The sequence below is a fragment of the Ursus arctos genome, unplaced genomic scaffold (assembly GCF_023065955.2).
Source record: "Ursus arctos isolate Adak ecotype North America unplaced genomic scaffold, UrsArc2.0 scaffold_70, whole genome shotgun sequence".
NCBI lineage: Eukaryota > Metazoa > Chordata > Mammalia > Carnivora > Ursidae > Ursus > Ursus arctos.
Window position 1 is genome coordinate 164,710 of NW_026623090.1, and position 24,043 is coordinate 188,752.

General features: G+C 37.8%; 1 protein-coding gene across 1 annotated transcript; it reads left to right on the forward strand.

Moving 5' to 3' along the window:
* Nucleotides 1–13,913: 13,913 nt before the first annotated feature.
* On the forward strand, nucleotides 13,914–21,836 carry LOC125283436 (UDP-glucuronosyltransferase 2B31-like). The gene is made up of 4 exons (XM_048224820.2): nucleotides 13,914–14,892; nucleotides 17,873–18,021; nucleotides 19,529–19,660; nucleotides 21,516–21,836. The coding sequence occupies exons 1-4, from the start codon at nucleotides 14,169–14,171 to the stop codon at nucleotides 21,678–21,680; spliced, it is 1,170 nt and encodes a 389-aa protein (XP_048080777.1). The 5' UTR covers nucleotides 13,914–14,168; the 3' UTR covers nucleotides 21,681–21,836.
* The last annotated feature ends 2,207 nt before the right edge of the window (nucleotides 21,837–24,043 follow it).

The following is a 24,043-nucleotide window of genomic DNA, read 5'->3' on the forward strand; positions in this document are numbered from 1 at the left end:
GAATACAATCATTTCCTGAAACCTAGGTACAGGATGACTGACCATAATTAATAACAATGCAAAGAAAACAAAAATATGTAAATTTTATGGAAATAGGGGACTCAAACTACAAGCATTCTCAAGGCCCTCCTGAAACCTACATATCAGGGAATCCCTTTATGATCCAAGTCGTTCAGATGAGAGAAAAACACCTGTCTTTATTGGTCAACAAGACGATCACTGAAGTCTCACAACATTTTCCAGCCTTAGGCTTGAATTTGTTTGCAAAACAAGTTAAAACTTGGATGCGCGGAGGAATTCTCAGAAAAGTTTATCACCAAATTTTCCACACGACTCTTCTAGATAATTGACACATTTTTAACGAAACACACTATAGTGCCGCAGTAGATAAAATATTGTTAAACCAAGCACGTAGGCTTAATTAATTTTCCTCATTTCGATCCTGTAACACACGTAACAGATAAAGGTAGGGAATCACTGCAGAGCCAGAAATATGACAAATGAGAAACAAAAAAACAATAGAGGAAACTAAATGGAGGATACGAACGGGCAATTCACAGAAGTAAAAATGGCCAATAACATAAGCAGTAAAAGGTACGAATTCTCAGGAAAATGTAAATTGAGTCAAGAAGTTGTTTCCCACAGAAGAGACCTCAAACAGAAGAATCTGAGAGGGAAGAGGCCGCCATGGCTACCAGGAGGAAGTACTCGCCTCGTAGGCCCAAGTGGCCCGTCAGGAGGAGCATCTGGCCTCTCTGAAGCAGAGGCTGGTGGCGGGGGTCTGACGACGGGTGCTTGCGGCCCAGAAGGACGCCCGGTGCGGAGGAGATTGTGGGCCCCAAGGCCCGCGGGAGCGCTGTCTCAGCCGGGTGCCCAGCAGCGGCACCTGGAGACGCCTCCGGGCTCCTTGCGGGCGGCCGTGCGCTTAGCCGCCCCTGACCCGATTCCGGGCCTCGGCAGCCCAGCCCAGGCCCCCTGGACCCTGTGCACTACGACGCAGTAGGCATGAACCACCTGGGCCGCCAAGTGCTGCAGGGCTGGCACCCCACGGCCAAGCCAGTCTGCACAGCCCCAGCCTGGCTGGGCCACCTCGTTCGGCCAACGGTACACGCCCTGCACGGGCTGCTTCCGCCAGGTCGGCGCTAGAGCTAGTCCGCGCCTGGGACGTGAGGCCCATTGCACAGAGGACCCGCACATTCGCTACCTGGTGTACATCTCCTGTGTGCTGGCCACGTGGCGTCTGCCGTGGGCCGCTGCCCTGCGCTTAGAGGGTCACATCGCAGCCCACCACTCCTTCAGTGGGCCTTGCCTCTGCTTCGTATCCCCCCAACCACTCCAGCAAAGACGGTGATCAACCGTGCTGATCCATGTCTGGGGACTTGGAGTCATGCTGGGGTCCTCGGCTGTCCGCAAGCTCTGCAAGGGTTGGGGGATCACTGCAGGCCTGGGCCTCTCTTAACGTGGCAGCCTGTTCCTCGTTGATGCCTTCAGAGGACACGTCTGCTGTATTGAGCTGCGAAGCCGCAGTCCCACTATGCAGCTGGCAGGGAGCAGCGCACTGTGACTGACTGGTGGCACTGTGAAGCTTTCTGTGGCTCCGGAGCCCTGGATCAGTTACACCTAAGGTGAGCTTGTTGTCCAGTAAGGCGTTCTTTGGCTTCTGTTTCTACTTCGAGTGGTAGAATATATCCTACAGAAGTAAGTGTTTTAAATAATTAAAATTGTTTTAATTATCTGGGAGTTGGTCATTCCAGTAAATATTATGAATTAATGCCAAAGTGAGAGAATTACAGTTCAGCAAGATAAGGACATTGTTACCTTTATATTCTGTCAGTTTCTCTTATAAATGGCTGATTTTGTACCCCTAAAATTAGCTTCCGGGGCCACCTTATGTTGTACACCTATAACATTTTCTAAACTTTCAACTGTGGTTTGGATTGGTTTGGAATCTTCGAGTCCAAGTCCTACCCTTCTGCCCTCCCACTGCCCGATTTTTCCTACTCAATCCGTTGGGGTTTTTGGCTATACTTTATGGCCAGAACCCCAAATACAATATCGAATTGAAGTGAAATAGTGATCATTCTTATCTTCTTCCCAATCTCAGTGAAAAACTTGACTGTTTCACCAATATTGCATGTTATTGCCTTACTATACCTGAACACTCTATCAAATTAAAGAAATCGCCTTCTGCCAAAAAAGGAAAAAAGAATCTGAGAAAACAATTTCTATGATGGATAATGCAGAATGATGCTTTCAAATAAAATGTAAACCTACTGTTTAACCTTGCAATTCTACATCGAGGAATCAGTCATGTAGAAATACACACGCACATATTTATGTACAGTATGTTCCCTGAAGTACCGAAATATCTATCAGGAAACACACCTCCAATGAAAGGCATAATGTGTACAGGAATTCTAGCGAAGATTTGGTTACAGGCACTACTGTTGCATGTTCCCCACATCACATTGCTAAATCAACAAGTTCCAGGAAAAAACATAAGCATGATACTCTTTTTTGGAAATAAAATAAAATACATATAAATCTGTAGAACACAAAGGATACGTTCTGAAAGTATGTAAAGTCAAATGATAGTAATTTAGACATTTATATATGTCCTCATTTTTTGACATTTCACAACATGGTTTTTATGTATTAATTATACTGAACAAAAAATCTGTTAAAGAAATAAACATATTGGTTCAAGATAACAAGTTCCAAGATTTTGATAGTGTGCTATCAGTTCAGTAATGTCATTCAGAACACTTGAATGACCAAAATCTTATATACCATCTATTGTTACAAATTTAGGCCCTTTTCTCATGTTCAGCAATGGTGAACTGTTTGGTTTGAACAGAGAAGAGAAATTAGACTGAAAAGATACTCGGGATATAATTTATTAAAAAAACCAATGGGCGATATACTATGTATTTTTTATTTCAAATTTAAGATCAATGAAGGATCGATGTATAATTTTTAAACAGTAATGTTGATACAGCTTACCTTTTCATAAATACTGGCTATTGAATGTTTGGTATGGAGCAAGATTTAACACAGGGAAATGAGCTGAGATACAGTTGCAATAGTTCTTGCAAGGGATTATAGAGATCCAAAGTACAATATGATAGTAATTTTTGAGTAGAAGTGGAGAGATTTGAAAAGTACACTTCTAAAAAGTATTTGTCCTGTAAATATCTTCTGAATTTTGCTTTGCAAATTGCCTTTGTAATCCATGTAAATTGTTTTGTTTTTTTTTTTAAATCTTATCAGGAAGCCCCTTCAAATTAGAAGCAGAAAGGGGAAGACCTGTGTCATGGGATAGATTTGTTTTCCTGCTATCAATAATCTGTTGACTTGAAACGAGAGGAGACTATTTCGTTGCTGTTTTTTTTTAAGATTTTATTTATTCATTCCACAGAGAGAGAGACAGCCAGCGAGAGAGGGAACACAAGCAGGGAGAGTGGGAGAGAAAGAAGCAGGCTCCCAGCGGAGGAGCCTGATGTGGGGCTCCATCCCAGAACACCAGGATCTCGCCCTGAGCCAAAGGCAGATGCTTAACGACTGAGCCACCCAGGGGCCCCTAGAGACTATTTCTTTAAAAAGGTATGGACAGAAGATTCTAAGCAAAGCATGGTCTACAGAGCTGCAATATCCTTTACTCTTGGTAACGCCCTCTGGTGGTTGTTTTGATGTGTTACCCCGATTCTCCTGTGAGGAATATAGAAATTACTCCCCAGCTGATGGGATTAGAAGCTGACACCTCTCCTCTACTAGCTTTCTTTGAGAGCTGCTTCTGCTGAAGAGAACCATGTAGTCTAAAGTCATGTTTTGTTTTGTTTTTCCCCCTAGAACACCCCGTATCCAATACCTGGCCTTCTCATTTCAATTTGGGGTAACTCTTTAAGGTGATCTTCGCTTCACAGCTCCTAGACGGTTGGTTGAGACCTATGCTGAAACTTTATTACCACAGTCTTCCCCCCTGATCTGGGGGGATATGTTCTAAGACTCCCAGGGGATGCTTGAAATCTCAGATAGTACCAAACCTCATATAAGCCATTTTCCCCTATATATACATACCTGGGCAAAAGTTTAATTTATAAGCTAGGCAATAATAACTGATAAAAAATAGAATATTTATAAAAATATACTGTAATAAAAGTTATGTGAATGTGGCCTCCTTCTCTCTCAGAATAACTTACTGTACTGTGCTACCTTCTGGCGATGACATAAGACGATAAAACGCCTATGTGATGAGATGAAGTTAGGGAGTGATGCAGGCATTGTGATGTAGCACTAGGCTAGCATATGCCAGGGCAGTTCTACAATAATACTGTTATCAGAGTAGTTTAGGTTTCTTGGAAGGAGTTCAGATCAGGCATGAGCCTGGATGTAGCTCAAAAGCAATGAGAACACTGATCTTATAATTTTAGAAAAACAAAAGATTTCAGAGAACGGGGACTTATTTATTTTTTCTAGGTTAGACATGATTCTGCTTTTTTTTTTTTTTTAACCAAGGGTATGCCTGTACACGCCTACTCCAGCTGAGAAAGTTCAAGTTGTTTACCTGATTATTCAGAACCAATTAGATTGATTGCATCACATTCTGAATGGGCAACTGAGGAGACATTAAATTCAGGAACCTAGGTCCCAACATTTCGGCTGTCATTTCCCACTTGAAACTAGAAAAAGGACTAGCCGTTTTGGACTGCTTTTTTGTTTTTCTCTTCTACTCCACAGAGTGTATGTGGATTCATGGTGGTCCATGAATCTCTCTCAGGAGATACAGTAAGTATCCTAATCCCAAATTTTACACTGTTTTTGGTTTGGGAAAAGAGAGAATATGAGCGAAGGCAGGATTTGGAGGTCATTTTATATCTGGAGTTAGAGCTTGTCCACTCAACCTTTTACCAATTCTACACTTGGTAAGAGGTAGTTGGAATGATAGAAAAGCTTCTCTCTGAAGCTATGTGCAGACTTCACACTTTATTTAAAAAACCCATTGGAATGAAGCCTGGTTGATGGATGAATTTAGAAATTCTCTCACTGCTAGTCATACCACCCAAGTTTCATCCTTAGTTTATAACATAAATAAAAATTTCTGAATGCAATCCTAAGCAAGATTTGCAGAATTTAAGCAAATGTGTACAAATAATGAAAAACAGGCATAAGAAGATCTGCCTACACATGCATTTTGAAATATTACCTCCTTTTGTAAAAAGCAATGTATAGACATGAAAAAGAGCTTAAAGTTTACCTGACTTTCCACAGCATCTGGATAAAGGCCACTGAGCATGTTTCTGTTTTCACCTGTGAGATTTTTGATCATTGATCTCAATGAAAACATCACAATACCATCTTCCCCAGAGGTCTGGGCAAATTCTTCCATTTCCTGTAAAGAAAGAATTTGCTTTTCTATGAGGGAAAGTCATCGTACGGATTTTTAAAAAGAAATGGGTGCATACACTTGTGAATGGAAATGAAGTATTAATACAGTGCTGCCTTCTAATATGCCAAACCATTACATCTCTTCAGTTGAGATGGTTGATATAAAACCAAATCCCTTAAACTACAGATAAACAAGGCTAGTAGACAAGTTATGGAAATGGACCATATTCAGCAGGATTCATAAGGATTTTTTTAATGTATTACTAAAGCATATAATGTACTTTTTATTAAGTATAATTCACTACATACAGTGCTATGTAAGTCTCAAGTGTACAACAATATTCAACAACTCTGTACATTACTCAGTGCTATCACAATAAGTGTAGTCTCCATCTGTCACCAAACAACCTTATTACAATATTATTGACTATAATCCCTGTGTTGTACTTTTCATCTCCGTGACTTATTCAATAACTGGGAGTTTGTACTTTTTCATCTCCTTTATCTATTTCACCCATCCCCCCACCTCCCCTGTGGACACCAGTTTTTTCTCTGTGTGTAAGCATCTGGGTTTTGTTTGTTTTTTAGATTCCACATATAAAAGAAATCATACGGTATTTGTCTTTCTCTCTCTGACTTATTTCACCTAGCATAATACTCACTAGGTCCATCCATGTTGTTCTAAATGGCAAGATCTCTTTTTTTATGGCCAAGTAATATTAGTGTGCGTGTGTGTGTGTGTGTGTGTGTGTGTGTGTGTATCTCACATTTTTTTTTTTTTAGTTTCTAGTTTTTACTTAAATTCCAGTTAGTTAACATACAGTGTAATATTAGTTTCAGGAGTAGAATTTAGTGATTTATCACTTACATACAACACCAGTTCTCATTACAACAAGTACACTCTTTAATACCCATTCCCAATTTAACCCCTTCATCCACCCCTCTCCCCTCCAGCAACCCTTAGTTTGTTCTCTATCCTTAAGTCGGTTTCATGGTTAGCCCCTCTCTTTTTTCCCCTATGGTCATCTCTTTTTCTTCTTAAATTCCACATAGGAGTGTAATGATATGGTATTTGTCTTTCTCTGACTTATTTAGCTTAGCATAATATTCTCTAACTCCAAAAACATCATTGCAAATGGCAAGATTTCATTCCTTTTTATGGCTAAGATTTCATTTGTGTGTGTGTGTTTGTGTGTGTGTCTGTGTGTGTGTCTGTATTTACCACTTCTCTTTATCCATTCTTCAGTAGATGCACACTGGGGCTGTTTCCATGATTGGGCTATTGTACATAATGCTGCTGTAGGTATCGGGGTGGATGTATCCCTTTGAATTAGTATTTTTGTATTCTCTGGGTAAATACCCAGTAGAGTAAATGCTGGACTGTAGGATAGTTCTATTTTTAACTTCTTGAGGAACCTCCATACTGTTTTCCAGAGTGGCTGCACCAGCTTGCATTCCCACCAGCAGTGTAAGGGGATTCCCCTTTCTCCGCATCCTCACCAACTTTTGTTGTTTCTGGTGTCGTTGATGTTACCCATTCTGACAGGTGTGAGGTGATATCTCATTGTAGTTTTGAGCCCTATTTCCTTAATGATGAGTGATGTTGAGCATCTCGTCATGTGTCTGTTGGCCATTCGTATGTCTTCTTTGGAAAAGTATCTATTCCTGTCTTCTGCCCAGTTTGAATTGGAATATTCACTTTTGGGGTGTTGAGTTTTATAAGTTCTTTATATATTTTGGTTACTAACCCTTTATCAGATATGTCATTTGCAAATATCTTCTACCATTTCATAAGCTGCCTTTTAGTTTTGTTGATTGTTTCCTTCATTGTACAGAAGCTTTTTATTCTGATGAAGTCCCAGTAGTTTATTTTTGCTTTTGTTTCCCTTGCCTCAGGAGACATATTTAGAAAGCTGTTGTTATGGTTGATGTCAAAGAGGTTACTGCCTGTGTTCTCCTCTAAGATTTTTATGGTTTCCGATTTCACATTTAGGTCTTTTATCCACTTTGAATTTATTTCTGTGTATGGTGTAAGAAAGTGGGCCATTTCCTTCTTTTGCATGTTGCTGTTCAGTTTTCCTAACACCATTTCTTAAAAAGAGTGCTTTACCCATTCAATATCCTTTCCTGCTTTGTTGAAGATTAATTGACCAAATAGTTGTGGTTCATTTGGTGCTTTTTATGCTGTTCCATTGATCTATGTGTCTGTTTTTGTGCCAATAACATACTGTCTTGATGACTACAGCTTTGACATATAAGTTGAAATCCAGAACTGTGGTTGCGGATACTAGAAAACAGTATGGAGGTTCCTCAAACAGTTACAAATAGAACTATAACCCAGCAATTGCACAACTAGGTATTTAACCAAAGGATATGAAACAGTGATTCAAAGGGGCACATGCACCTCAACGTTTATAGCAGCAATGTCCACAATAGCCAAAATATAGAAAGAGCCCAGAGTCCATCAACAGATGAATGGATACAGAAGAACTGGTGTATATCTACAATGGAATATTACTCAGCCATCAAAAAGAATGAAATCTTTCCATTGGCAACAAAGTGAATGGAACTAGAGGGTATTATGCTAAATGAAATAAGTCAGTCAGAGAAAGGCAAATACCACATGACTTCACTCATATGCAGAGTTTAAGAAACAGATGAATATAGGGGAAGGGAAAGAAAAACAGAATTAGATGAAAATTGAGAGGAAGGCAAACCACAAGAGATGCTGAACTCTAGGAAACAAACAGGATTCCTGGAGGGGAAGAGGGTGGGGGAAGGGATATTTGGGTGACAGGTATTAAGGTGGGCACTTGATGTAACGAGCACTGGGTGTTTTATGCAACTGATGGACCACTAAATTCTACCTCTAAAACTAATAAAAAAAAAAAAAGAATACATAGCCATTTTTAGTACACTACAGCAAGAAACTTTATTAAATAAATTTATGAACTCAAGTGAAGGTCTGTCACAAGGAAACATATATTCCAAACCTGTTTCTGTAAGCAAGAATGACTACTTTGTATAAACTTTAAGTTTACTTGCCTTTACTATTAGACAATTCTATGAGCTTATAGCTAAGGTTCCTTTCAGCTTTCAGAATCAGCGTCTCTGATATCTCTCTTCTATATTCAAGTTTTCAGTTATTATATCTCTATTATGTCTTTGATTTAATCATCTGATATCTCCATTAGGAAAGAAAATTGCCTAGTTGTGGACGACTTGTCTCTGGGCATGTTTAGTATTACTCCTTCCTTCTCAATGGATTAAACATCATCTGCTAGGTAAACCTAAAATATTGGGGATTACATTAGAATTATCAATATCTGTTTTCTGATGCTAGATTCACTACTTCCCCTTGGCTTGAAAAATGAAGCAAAATGTGAGTGTCCAGTATATTTTTCATATCCAAATAATTTCTAACCATGATTCTGTGAGCACATTCCTTCAAAAACAAAAATGTATCCGAGTAAGCTCCACGGAACATGGGATTTCCTGGGAAAGAGAGGTCATCTCTCTTATTTTCCTATGTCCCTGCATCCAAATTGTTTGGGGCCTTTCTTCCGATGTGAGTTACAAAGCATTGATCAGCTGATGCCTGGATCAAAGAACTTATAAAATGGTATCAAGAGAAGATCTAAATGTTTTACCCTTTGTAACTTTTACTGCACGACTGTGGATAGAACACGCAGAATATTAAGTGGGAACTGAGTTCTGTGCTGTGTCGATGTGATCATGTCCTAAAGCCACTGTGGATGCGGCACTGGCTCACAAGCTGCGTGACCAGCGTGCAGACCTCACGCGGGCGCTTCTCCGACTGAGCACAGAAGTGGGCGAGCGCTGCCTGGTGTGTTAGCGCTGGCGCTCCCCGTGGACTGGCCGCAAGGCCCCCTCCCCGCCCCCATGTGACGCGAACGCTGCGGATAGGCTGCCTCCGACCACCGACACACGGGACATCACACTGCACCTGGCATCTGAGTGGCTTTACCGGCGTCGATGTTAGCAAGGTTTTCTCTGACCTAACAATTCGTTTTCCCGTAGACGCCCACCTAATTCTGTGAAAAAGCTGCGCTATGGTCAACCTATGGACCTTGCAATAGAGCCATGATCAGAACGCAAGAATAAGTGACATTCTTCAGCAATTGGTACAAAATGCGAAAATGTTCGTATTTCTTACAGTGCGTTAGTGGTTCATAAGCTTATTTTGCCTGTGCCATCATATTACGTGCATAAATGTCTTTTTGCACTTAGAAATGGAACGGTATTCCCAAATGAGAGTGAAATAAGAAAAACCTGTGCAGCGTTCTAAAATACTAAAAATCATGGAACATTGCCTCAAAAACTGGAGATGTACTGTATGGTGACTAATATAACAAAATAAAAATTATTAACAAAATAATAAAATAAAATAAAATACTGAAACAAGAAAAAAAAAAAACAAAAATGTATGGAGCTTCCTCTATGTTTCCTGTGTAAAGGGGAAATCAACAAATATTACTTGAGAATTTACTCTCTGCCAGGACAGGTTTTAAGTCCTTTATATTTTTAACTCATGAAAGACACAGGAATTCTTGTACAAGAAGAAATAAGGGTCAGTTTAATAACAACTACATTTGGACACAGAGTGACATACAAATTCAAGAAGCTTAGTTACAGATTCCTTCACTTGATTCAAGGATTTCTGTTGGGAGTTCAGATCTTTTTGAATATATAAGTAAACAGCCGACTCCTCAAAAGAATACCAAAAAAATTAAAACCTGATCAAGCAAAGGAGGGTTTATTTGATATAACAAGAAGGGAGACCAGCTCTTTGACAGGATTTTACTACGATTTGAGAAGGAAGTCAAGGGAAGATCATTCTAAGGTGTTGGCTCCTGGGTTGATGATCTCAAGGAAAGCTTTGAAAAGCATGAAAACTGTTGGGAATGGGCAAAGTTTATGACATAACTTTGGATTTCTGAACATAGAGAGGTGAGATCTTGAAATTTAGTCTTAGTGAGAAAGCTGTGTTTTCGTAAGTAAACTATGTTAGCTGGTCACAGTTTTTGTTTAACCAAACCTTGAGGACACGCTTGGGGCATAATATCTTTCATCTGCTTTAGACTATAATTCTAACATCTCCTCCCCAGTGGTCTATCAACATATACTCCCCAGCCGCTAGAGCTATAAAAGCAGGTCTTATAGGAAGTGGGGTTGCACAGATCTATATGCAGCCACCCAAGACATGTTTCTGTCCATAAGTCCCCTTAATAAACCATTTATTGTCAAGCTGGGTTTGTCAGCCTTTTTACTCTGTCTTATGACTCCTCTGGCCTTTGGAGGTCATTTTGCAAATACCTCCCTTTCCCGGAACACGTGATATATTCAAAATACTGAAAGGAAAAAACCTACAATCAAGAATACTCTACCTGGAAAGGATATCATTCTGAATGGAAAAAGAGATAAAAAGTTTTCCAGAATAAAAAAAACTAGGAATAAATTTAACCAAGGAGATGAACGACCTACTCAAAAATGTGAAACATTGATGAAAGAAATTAAAAATGACCCAATCATTTGATTGTGATCTTCTGTGCTCACAGACTGGAAGATGTAATATTGTTAAAATGTCCATACTACTCAAAGCAATCTACAGATTCAATGCAATCTCTATCAAAACACCAATAGCATTTTTCACAGAACCAAACTAAAATGTCTATGGAACCACAAAAGACCCCGAATAGCCAAAGCAATCTTGAGAAAGAAGAACAAAGCCAGACATATCACAATCCCACATTTCAAGATATACTACAAGCTACAGTAATCCAAACAGCACAGTATTGGCACAAAAACAGACACACAGATAAGTGGAACAGAGTAGAGAGCTCAGATAAACCCACACTTATATGGTCAATTAATCTAATGGGAGGTAAGAATATACAATGGGGAAAAGACAGTCCCTTCAATTGATGGTGCTGAAAAAACTGTACAGCTACATGTAAAAGAATAAAACTGAACCACTTTCTTACACCATACACAAAAACAAACTCAAAATGGATTAAAGACATGAAATCATAAAGCTCCTAGAAGAAAACCTAGGCAGCAATTTCTCTGACATTGTTTGCAATGTCTAGCTATGTCTCCTCAACCAAGGGAAACAGAAGCAAAAATAAACTATTGGGACTACACCAAAATAAGTTTTTGCACAGGGTTGAAAACCATCAACAAAACAAAAAAGCAACTAACCGAATGGGAGAAGATAACCACAAGTGACTTATCCAATAAGGGGTTAATATCCAAAATATATAAAGAACTTACACAAACCAACACCGAAAAATGAAATAATCCAATTAAAAAATGGGCAGAGGATCTGAATAGATATTTCCCAAAGAAAACAAATAGATGAAGGGATGCCTGGCTGGCTTAGTCAGTAAATCATGTGACTCTTGACCTGAAGATCATGAGTTCAAGCCCCACACTGGGCATGGAACCTTCTTTAGAAGAAGAAGAAGAAAAGAAGAAGAAGAAGAAGGAGGAGAAGGAGAAGAAAAGAAGAAGAAGGAGGAGGAGGAGGAGGAGGAGGAGAAGAAGGAGAAGAAGGAGAAGAAGAAGAAGAAGAAGAAGAAGGAGAAGGAGGAGGAGGAGGAGGAGGAGGAGGAGGAGGAGGAGGAGGAGGAGGGGGGGGGAAGGAGGAAGAGGTGGAGAGGGATGAAAAGGCAGGGAAAGGGGAGAGGAAGAGGAGGAAAGGAGAAGGAGAAAAAGATGACGACAACAAATAGATGGCCTACAGACACACGAAAAGATGCTCAACATCACTAATTATCAGGGAAATGCAAATTAAAACCACTTGAGATATCACCTTACACCCATCAGAATGGCTAGAATTAAAAGGACAAGAAAGAAGTGTTGGCAAAGATGTGGAGAAAAAAAGAACTCTTTGCCCTGTTGGTGGTACAGCCACTATAGAAAACAGTATGGAGGTTCCTCAAAAAGGTAAAAATAGAAGCAAACTGAGGGTTGCTGGAGTGGAGGGGGGTAGGGGGGTTGGATGGGTGATGGTTGTTGGGAGATGGACATTGGGGAGGGTATGTGTGGTGATGAGTGCTGTGTATTGTGTAAAACTGATGAATCACAGACCTGTATCCATGAAACAAATAATAGATTATGTGTTAGTAAACGAGGGCACATGAAAAAAACCCCACATATTTTGTGTATGTATTATATACTGTATTATTAGAATAAAACTAGAGAAAAAAGAAAAGAAAAACCAGTAATTCCACTATAGGGCATTTCCCCAAAGAAAACAAAAAACTGATTCAATAAGGTATATGCACTCTATGTTTACTGCAACATTATTTGCAATAGCCAGCATGTGGAAGCAACCCAATGTCCATCAATAAATGAATGGATAAAGAAGATGTAGTATATGTAGACAATGCAATATTACTCCACCATATATATAAATGTTAACCTGCCATTGGTGATAACATGGGCAGACTGAGAGCATATTATGCTAAATGAAGTAAGTCAGAGGGAGAAAGACAAACACCATATGATTTCACTTATATGTGGAATCTAAAAAACAAAATGAATAAACAAAAGAAGAAAGACTCATAAATACAGAGAAGTGATGGTTGCTAAAAAAGAAAGAAAAGGAGGAAGAGAGGGAAAGCAAAATGGGTGAAGGGGAGTGGGAGACAGGCTTTGAGTTATGAAATGAACATCAGGAGGATAAAAGGTACAACATAGGGAATATAGTCAAAGTTATTGTAATGGCGCTGTGTTGTGTAGTGACAAACGGAACCTACGTTTGTGGTGAGCATAACATAGCAGATAGACTTGCTGAGTCACTATGTTGTAACCTGAAACTAATGTAACGTCTGTGTCAACTATGCTTTAATAAAAAAGTAATAAAAAAAGATTTTAAAAAGTCCTCACTACAATATATATATATATGGTGATGGATGTGTTAACTAATCTTGTGGTGTAAACATTTCACAGCATAGACATGAATCAGGTCATCATGTTGTACACCTTAAACCTGTTATATCAGTGATATCTCAATAAAGTCTGAAAACACAGTTTTAACATAAAACATTATGCTAATCAAAGGAGCCAGTCAGAAAAGACAACATGATGTATAATTTCATTTATATGAAATGCTCAGAACGGAAAATATATATGAAAAAGTAGATAAAATGGTGACTAGGGCTGACAGATGCAGAAAATGCAGTTTCATTAGAGGGCAAAGGTTTCCATCTGGGGTGATAAAAGTGCTCTAAAATTGATCATCAATGTGGTTGCACAATTCTGGGAATATACTAGGAACCACTGAATTATACACTTTAAATCTGACATTTGTATAGCATGTGAATTACTTTTTATGAACAAAACAAAACACAATCTCTTAAATCATCATATCCTAGAAATATAATTCACCTGTATAATAACTTTAATTCTTGTGTCAAGGACACTACAGACAGTGACCTCTCGCCACTGTCCCTGACACCCTTCCAAAATATATTACATAAGACATGTGACTTGCACAGCTAGGTCATTGGCTCTTAGCTAAGATGATAGAACTTATAAGCATCAAACAAATATTAAACACATTTGAATACAAATGAAATCATCTGCCTTTGGCTTTTTCCACTTGACATCCCAATGCTCTGACTGCTCATATACTGTGTTTACTTTGAAATGTAAGAGTTACACTTTAACTTACTGATTGATTTCTCCTTGGAGATAAGTACAAGCAATGGGAGATGGAAACAGGAATTTGAAAAGAAGCACTGCATTCCACCAGGATGTCTATGAAATGGATTTCAGTTCTGCTGCTGCTACAGCTGAGCTGTTACTTCAGCTCTGGGAGTTGTGGAAAGGTGCTGGTGTGGCCCACAGATTACAGCCACTGGATCAATATAAAGACAATCCTGGATGAACTTGTCCAGAGAGGCCACGAAGTGACGGTTCTGACATCTTCAGCTTCCATTCTTGTTGATCCGAGCAAATCATCTGCTATTAAATATGAGGTTTATCCTGCACATTTACTTGGAAATGATTTCGAGGATTTTTCCAGAAAACTGCTCAACATATGGATATATGACTTGCCAAGAGATACATTTTGGGCATATTTTTCACAAATGCAAGAAATCTTCTGGGAATATTCTGACTGTATTCAAAAGTTCTGTAAAGATGTAGTTTTGAACAGGAAACTCATGACAAAACTACAAGAATCAAGGTTTGATGTCGTTCTTGCAGATACTATTGGACCCTGTGGCGAGCTGCTGGCGGAGCTACTTAAAATACCTTTAGTGTACAGTCTCCGTTTCTCTCCTGGCTATGCACTGGAAAAGCATAGTGGAGGACTTCCATTCCCTCCGTCCTACGTGCCTGTTATTTTGTCAGAATTAAGTGATCAAATGACATTCATGGAGAGAGTAAAAAATATGATATATGTGCTTTATTTTGACTTTTGGTTCCAAACATTTAATGAGAAGAGTTGGGATCGGTTTTACAGCGAAATACTAGGTAAGTCATGTTTTTAATTGGTAGCATGAGGTTGTAATTCTTAGTGCCTTGGAAGGTGAGTTTGTATAAATACAAAGTCAGAGGAATTTGTCTTTTATAAGTGAAATGATGAAATATAAAATGATCTCTGAATCTCACAAATATTATGGAAAGACTTATATGACAGGGCCAGTTAGAACCCTGTGGTCCGTTATTTAGTACCTTACACTCCACGTAGTCAATAACCACAAATTAAAGCGTTGAGAATTTCTTGAAGCAACTACATATCTATTCTTTGTGTGTTTCTTTGTAATACTTTAAAAAAATTTTTTTTTAACTTTTTTCTGGATAAAGTGTTTTAACCTTCCTTTGTTATTTATTAAATACAGGGTGAAAATATTACTTTTGATGTGTTTTATTTTTAGAATAATTTTAAGTCACAGCATATTGAGTCAAGATTTCCTACATAACCCTTGCCCACACACGTGCATAACGTCCCCCATTACGAACATCCCCCACCAGAGTGGTACATTTGTTACAACTGATGAACCTACATTGACACATTATTATCATCCAAAGTCCATAGTTTACATTAGAGTTCACTCTTGGTGTTTTACATTCTATAGGTTTTAACAAATTTAGAATGATACGAAAACACCACTATTATATCAGAGTAATTCCGCTGCTTTAAAAATCCTCTGCTGTGCCTATTTCCCACATATCCATTTTACTGTACTTTTTGCATTTTTAAAAAAAGGAGAGGGGCGCCTGCGTGGCTCAGTTGGTTAAGCTTCTGCCTTCAGCTTAGGTCATGATCCCAGAGTCCTATTTGTTTCGTTTTTTAAATTCCACATATGAGTGAAATAATATGGTATTTGTCTTTCTCTGACTAATTTTACTTACCATAATACCCTCTAGCTCCTTGCAAATTGCAAGATTTCATTTTCTTAAAGATTTTATTTCTTTATTTATGAGAGAGAGAGAGAGGGAAAGTGAATGAGAGAGAGAGGGAGAGAGAATCTGAATCATACTCCACACTGAGCGCAGAACCCCACTGGGGGCTCCATCCCATTACCACTAAATTGTGACCTGAGCCAAAACCAAGAGTTGGATGCTTAAACAACTGAGCCACCCAGGTGCCCAAAGATCTCAATCTTTTTTATGGCTGAGTAATGCTCATGGTATAAATATAGCACTTCATTTTTAGCCATTCATCAGTTCATGGACACTTAGGCTGTTTCCATAATTTTGCTATTGTAGATAATGCTGCTATAAACATTGGGGTACATGCATCCCTTTGAACAAATATTTTTGTATGCTTTCGGTAGATACCTAGTAGTGCAACTGCTGAATCATAGGGTACTTCTATTTTTCACTTTTTGAGAAACCTCCACACTTGTTTCTTGTGGCTTTGATTTTAGCCATTCTGAAAGATGCGAGGTGATATCTCATGGTAGTTTTGATTTGCATTTCCCTGACGATGAGTCATGTTGAGCATCTTTTCCTGTGTCTGTTGGCCATCTGTAGGCCTTCGTGGGAGAAATGTCTGTTCCTATCTTCTCTCCTTTTTTTTAATTGGATTATTTGGTTTCGGAGGATTGAGTTGTGTAAGTTTCTTATATATTTTGGATACTAACCTTTTCTCAAATGTCATTTGCAAATACCTTCTCCCATTTAGTACACTGTCTTTTGGTTTTATTGATTGTTTCCTTCATTATGCAGAGGTTTGGCTGTTTTTCTTTCTTTTTTTTTTTTTTTAACTTTGATGTAGTCCCAATAGTTTATTTTTGCTTTTATTTCCCTCCCATAAAGAAGATATATATAGAAAAATGTTCCTATGGCCGATGTCAGAGATATTACTGTATGTGCTCTCTTCAAGGATTTTTATGATTTCAGGTTTCACATTTCATTTTTTAATCCATTCTGAATTTATTTTTCTGTATGGTGTAAGGAAGTAGTCCAGTTTCAACTTTTGCATGTAGCTGTCCAATTTTCCCAACACCATTCATTGAAGATACTATCTTTTTTCCATTGGATATTAATTCTTCCTTTGTCAAAGATTAATTGACCATATAACTGGATTTTCTATGCTGTTGCATTGCTCTGTGTGTCTGTTTTTGGGCCGTACCATACTGTCTTGATGACTAAAGCTTTGTAGTATAACTTCAAGTCTAGAATTGTGATAGCTCCCATTTTTTTTCTTCTCAAGATTGCTTTAGCTATTTGGGGTCTTTTGTGGTCTATACAAATTTTATTGCATTAAATGTATAGATTGCTTTGGGTAGTATATACAGTTCAATATTTGTTCTTCTAGTCCATGTGCACAGAATGCCTTTCCATTGCTTTGTATCCTCTTCCATTTCTTTCATCAATGTTTTATAATTTTCAGAGTATAGGTCCATCACCTCTTTGGTTAAGTTTATTCCTAGGTACTTTATTACTTTTGGTGCAATTATAAATGGGATTGTTTTCTTAATTTCTCTTTCTTCTGCATCATTATAATTATATAGAAATGTAACAGATTTCTGTACATCGATTTTGCATCCTGTGACTTTAATGAATTAACTTAAGAGTTCTAGTAGTTTTTTGGTAAGTCTTTAGGGTTTTCTACATATAGGATCATGACATCTGCAAATAGTGAAAGTATTGCTTCTTTCTTACCAATTTGGATAGCTTTTATTTCTTTTTGTTGTCTCATTGCTATAGCCAGGACTTCCAATATTAATTGGAATAAAAGTGGTAAGAGTGGATATCCTTGTCTTGCTCTTGACCTTAGGGCAAAAGCTCTCAGCTGTTCCCCATTGAGTAGGATGCGCACTATGGGTTTTCTGTATGAGGTCCTTATTTTGTTGAGGTATGCTCCCTCTAAACCAACTTTGTTGAGACTTTTTATCATGAATGGATGTGTACTTTGTCAAATGCTTTTTCTGCATATATGGAAGTGATCATATGGTTTTTATCCTTTCTCTTATGGATGTGATGATTGGTTTTATCCCTTCAGGAAGACCCACCACATTATCTGAGTTAATGGGGAAGGCTCAAATATGGCTCATTCGAACCTACTGGGATTTTGAATTTCCTCGCCCACTCCTACCCAATTTTGAATTTGTTGGAGGACTCCACTGCAAACCTGCCAAACCCCTGCCTAAGGTAACTGATTCCTGTTTCTTGTTTTATTTGCTCTGAGGCATTTCACTAGTATTCTAGCTTAAAAAGACCATTCCTCAACAATGTTTGTGTGTCCCAACGATATCTGCAGGCAAATCCAATGTTTACTTGCTGTCACTCCAACATTTACACCATTCCTCGTCTGAGATCCCAAGGTTTGATATCTTAGATATCAACATTAAAGTGTTTACTTGGCCTATAAGAACATGTGTTTTCTGCCAGACACAAAAGCTGGACAAAATCTCAGTAAGGAACATTGGGAGAACAGGGTTCTCAACCTTATAGCTGACTGACAAAATGAGCACAAAGAGAACTATCCCGTGTATATAATAAGGACCATAAATTCTGCATACTTAATAAGGACCAAATAATTTCAACCACTAATATCTGAAAAACATCCATAGTATTAAATTGCAAAAAAATAAAAAAATAAAATAAAATTGCAAAAAATTCTGTTAGTGTATGAGATGATATTCTTCATGAAAGAAAGCAATAATGTAATACGTTTTAAATTGATACCTTTAAGACATAATTGAAAAACAATCATCTTTTACTGAATGATTTTATGGTCTCTTCAACATTTTGTTTGTCTGCCTTCTTATTGGTAATAAGATGAAACTAAGATCTTACTTGATGGTTAACCTAATATCAATATTAATTACAAATATGTAGTTATATATGGTAACTTTCTCAAGGTCTAAATCCTGAGGAAAAACTAGCAAAAGTTCTGTTCAGTATAACTCAAATGTCCATCAACAGATAAATACATAAACAAAATGTTTTTAGGCACAATGGAATATTAGTCATAAAATAGAAGAAAGTTCTAACACATACTCTGACGTGGAAATGTTTCAAGAGACTATGCAAAGTGAAAGGGGGCAATCACAAAAAGACAAATACTGAATGATTCCACTGATATGAGGTATGCAGGTTAGTCAAATTCATAGAAATACAAAATATAATGATGGTCACTAAAGACGGTGAAGGAGGGAATGGGGAATTGTTATATAATGGGTACAGAGCTCCAGTTTAGCGAGATGAAAAATTTCTGGTGATTGGTTACCAACAGTGTAAATATACACATTATGGAACTGCATACTCAGGAATATTTAAATGGTAAATTTTTTGTGTATTTTATCACAATTTAAAGATAAAACTAGGCATTACTCTAATAACTCTTGATAATATTTGGTATCTATCTTTAGCTGTTTGTAGAAATTCTTTTTTTTTTTTTTTAAGATTTCTTTATTTATTTGAGAGACAGCAGGGGGGCTGGGAGGAGAGGAGCAGAGGGAGAGGGAATACCCAGCAGATTCCCTGTTGAGTGTAGAGCCAGACACAGGGCTCAATCTCACAACCCTGACCTGAGATGAAATCAAGAGTCAGACGCTTACCTGACTGGGCCACCCAGGCACCCCTGTAGAAATTCTTTTCATAGTGTTTGCTGTGCTGTTCCTCTGTTGTGATGGAGTAAATTCTTTCTTCACAGGAAATGGAAGAGTTTGTCCAGAGCTCTGGAGAAAACGGTATTGTGGTGTTTACTCTAGGGTCGATGATCAAAACCATGCCAGAGGAAAGAGCCAATACGATTGCATCAGCCCTTGCCCAGATTCCACAAAAGGTTACATAAAGTAACTTAGTCCTATACAACTACTTAATGAGTCTATTAAACTGTGTAAAGGATCTAATTACCCTTTCCTTCATGACACGGAAACCATTATGATAGTTCTAATTGATCTCAGACATAAGCAAAATATACATGCCAAATGCTAAAGTCGTACAGAAGGTGTTTTGACGATAACTTTGGCATTAACATTGAGATCAGAAAGAAATACATTTAGGAGGTATATATTTAGCAGGGTGAGGGTAAAGTTTGCTATTATAATGTATCATGGACAGATACAGAAATCACCAAATTCTGTCCTGTCATTCACTTCTTTTCCTTACAGGATTTCCAAGGGCACTGAATATCTCATAGATGTTCTCAGAAAGGAGCTAAATTTCAAGTTGTGTTCAGTAGGAACCGATAAAAGTCTGAAAATCACCACACAGTTTACACCTGCCGGATACTCCAGGGTCCTTTTCCTTCCCCTAAATTTTGGAGATAACTCTATTCAGAATGCTGTTCAGAGAAAGGATGGCCAGGGCTCACCAAGCTATGGCTAGGTGTTCATCCAGCCTAAATGATTTAGAGAAAGAGAAAAACTGACATGACTGGTGGAGTGGGCCCTATTAAGAGTAAAAGAGTAAGATAAATGAAAAGGGGGGAGATGGGTCCATCCCTCAAGTTGACGCTGTGCTTAGTAATATGTGGTTCCAAAAGGACTTTAACTTATCAGAATAATAACTCTTCCTGATTAAGGAAGGAAATGGAAATATATTAACGAGTCAACCAGAAACAAGCCTAGCATGGGAAAGTTTTAGATGCCTCTTTCTACATGAAACAGAGAAGTAAATTATTTTCAATATATACATAACACCTGCAGTATTTTGGTTTTTGTCAACTACTTTTTAGTTTACTGATATAGTTTCTCCTTATGCTAATGTTTGCTTAATATCTAAAGTTACTTGAACATTCACATAACAAATATATGTTAACCAAAGTAAACTATTATCCAGTTTGAGGATTGCTGGAGAATTCTAAAATCAATCTATTTTGGTACTGGGAATGAATTGTTTTGGTATAGATTGCATATTAATCCATGCTGTCAATGCTTCGTAGTCCATCATTGATGTGTTAACAATCAGTTAAATAAAATTGTGCATCATCACAGTTTTGGATATTTTTCAACAGCTACACTTATTTCTGAAGTGCCAACAGGCTCTTTGTAACATTTAAGGAACTTCCAAACCAAGAAATAGTAATAATAATCTGGATTCATGTAAATATGAAATTATTTATATTAATAAATTGCTAATAAGAATTATGTATTTTGCACAAGTAGCAGATGGCATATTTAGCTTTTTGTACATCAAAAGATGTAAAACTCTAATAAAATAACTCATGGAACAAGTGGATATAAGTGAACTCCCTTCTGTAACACATAAAAAGAAATAAATAGGTTAATATTACATTGGAAGATGAAAGTAATTATAATAGATAAAACAAAACACATGTGTAGATCTTAGTAATTTCCCACTGGTTTGAGGTAGAATTATAATAACTGCCTAAAAATTTCTTAAATACTTGAATTTGTCACTGATACTCTCATTTGTCTAATCTCCATGTGATTACATTACATTACATAATCTCCATCATGATTATGTAAATTCATACTTGATTGAATATAAAAAGAAGTAACAAAATGTGGGTATTTTATTATACCAGTGTTTTAGTAGCCTCATTTTTAATATATTTTGTCCTCATCATCACTCAGCTAAAGGGGTCTCACTAGATTATCTCTTAATTTCCTTAAAATTCTATCATGCTAGAACTTCAAAGTTCAACTCATGAAATAAGGTATTGTCTTTAACAGGTTCTATGGAGATTTGATGGCAAGAAACCAGACACCTTAGGGCCAAATACTCAGCTGTATAAATGGATCCCCCAGAATGACCTTCTTGGTAAGAATCTGGAAGACACTGAATTGAAAGTAATTCTAAACAAAATGATAAGAGTTCCCAAGGGGCGAATTGATTGAACATTTATCATTGAAAAACTCAAAAACAAAACTTAACTTCCCTTACATTTATTTTGCAGTCTTCAGGGGGAAAAGATAAGATACAGCATGTTATTATACACGGTCACATTCCTTATGGCCAGAATCAAAGTATCTTTATTTTAGGTGTAATTTCTTCTCAAAAGTAATTTTTTTTTATTTTTTAAATGAAATTCAAATAGCCAACATGTAGTACATCATCAGTTTCAGATGGAGCATTCAATATAACAATGCTTATCAAATCACATGCCCTCCTTAATGCCCACAACCCAGTTACCCCAGCCCCATCCACCTCCCCTCCACAACCCTCAGTTTGTTCCCCATAATTTAGAGTCTCTCGTGCTTTGGCTCCCTCTCTGATTTCTTTCCATCTGTTTTCTCTCCCTTCCCTGGGATCCTCTGTGCTATTTCTTATGTTCCACATATGAGTGAAACCGTATGATAATTGTCTTTCTCTGATTGACTTCTTGCATTCAGCATAATATCCTCCAGTTCCATCCATGTCAGTGTAAATGGGAAGTATTCATCCTTTCTGATGGCTGAATAATATTCCATTGCATATATATACCACTTCTTCTTTATCTAGTCATCTGTCCATGGATATCTTAACTCTTTCCATAGTTTGGCTATTGTGGACATTGTTGCTATAAATATTGGAGTGCAGGTGCCCTTTCAGATCACTACATTTATATCTTTGGGATAAATACTTAGTAGTGCAATTGCTAGGTCATAGGGGAGCTCTATTTTCAACTTGTTGAGGATCCTCAAACTTTTTTTCCAGAGTGGCTGCACCGGCTTGCATTCCCACCAACAGTGTAAGAGGGTTCCCCTTTCTCCACATCCTTGCCAACATTGTTGTTCCCTGTCTTATTAATTTTAGCCACTCTGACTGGTGTGGGGTGGTATCTTATTGTGGTTTGCGTTTGTATTTCCCTGATGTCAAGGGATGTTGAGCATTTTATCATGTGTCTGTTGGCCATTTGCATGTCTTCTTTGGAGAAATGTCTGTTCATGTCTTCTGCCCATTTCTTGACTGAATTATTTGGTTTTTTTTTGGGGGGGGGGGTTGAAATTGATAAGTTCTTTATAGATCTGGATACTAGCCCTCTATCTGATATGTCATTTGCAAATATCCTCTCCCATTCCCTAGGCTGCCTTTTAGTTTTGTTGACTGTTTCCTTTGCTGTGCAGAATCCTTTGGTCTGGAGGAAGTACCAAGAGGGCATTTTTGCTTTGTTTCCCTTGCCTTTGGAGACATGTCTAGCAAGAAGTTGCTGTGTCCTAGGTTGAAGAGGTTGCTGCCTTTGTTCTCCTCTAGGATTTTGATGGATTCCTATCTCACAATTAGGCCTTTCATCCATTTTGAGTTTATCTTTGTGTATGGTGTAAGGAAATAGTCCAGTTTCATTCTTCTACATGTGGCTGTCCAATTTTCCCAGCACCATTTATGAAAGAGGCTGTCCTTTTTGCATTGGATATTCTTTCCTGCTTTGTGGAAGATTAGCTGATCATAGAGTCGAGGGTCCATTTCTGGGTTCTCTATTCTGTTCCACTGATCTATGTATCTGTTTTTGTGCCAGTACCACACTGTTTTGATGATTACAGCTTTGCAGTATAGCTTGAAGTCTGGCATTATGATGCCCCCAGCTTTGGTTTTCTTTTTCAACATCCCTTTGGCTATTCGGGGTCCTTTCTGGTTCCATACAAATTTTAGGATTATTTGTTCAAGTTCTATGAAAAATGTTGATGTTATTTTGATAAGGATTGCACTGAATGTGTAGTTTGCTCTGGGTACCATAGACATTTTACCTACATTTATTATTCCAATCGATGAGCATGGAATATTTTTTTTCCATTTCATTGTGTCTTCCTCAATTACTTTCATAAGTCTTTTGTAATTTTTAGAATACAGATCCTTTACCTCTTTGGTTAGGTTTATTCCTAGGTATCTTATGGTTCTTGCTACAATTGTAAATGGAATTGACTCCTTAATTTCTCTTTCTTCTATCTCATTGATTCTGTCTCTCACTGATTACTGTGCATTGATTTTATATCCTGCCATGTTGCTAAATTCCTGTATGAGTTCTAACAATTTTGGGGTGGAGTCTTTCGAGTTTTCCACATAAAGTATTATGTCAACTTTGAAGAGAGAGAGTTTGACTTCTTCTTTGTCAATTTGAATGCCTTTTATTTCTTTTCATTGTCTGATTGGTGAGACTAGGACTTCTATTACTATATTGAACAAAAATGATGAGAGGGAGCATCCCCATCATGTATCTGACCTTAGAAGAAAAGCTCTCAGTTTTTCCCCATTGAGAATGATATTCAGTGTGGGCTTTTCATAG

What these genes read in the sequence shown, in the direction of transcription:
- LOC125283436 (XM_048224820.2), top strand. Translation starts at nt 14,169, where the DNA reads ATGTCTATGAAATGGATTTCAGTTCTGCTGCTGCTACAGCTGAGCTGT. An exon ending in GTTTTACAGCGAAATACTAG is followed by an intron (nt 14,893 to 17,872) that starts GTAAGTCATGTT and finishes TTATCCCTTCAG; the next exon opens with GAAGACCCACCACATTATCT. An exon ending in CTGCCAAACCCCTGCCTAAG is followed by an intron (nt 18,022 to 19,528) that starts GTAACTGATTCC and finishes CTTTCTTCACAG; the next exon opens with GAAATGGAAGAGTTTGTCCA.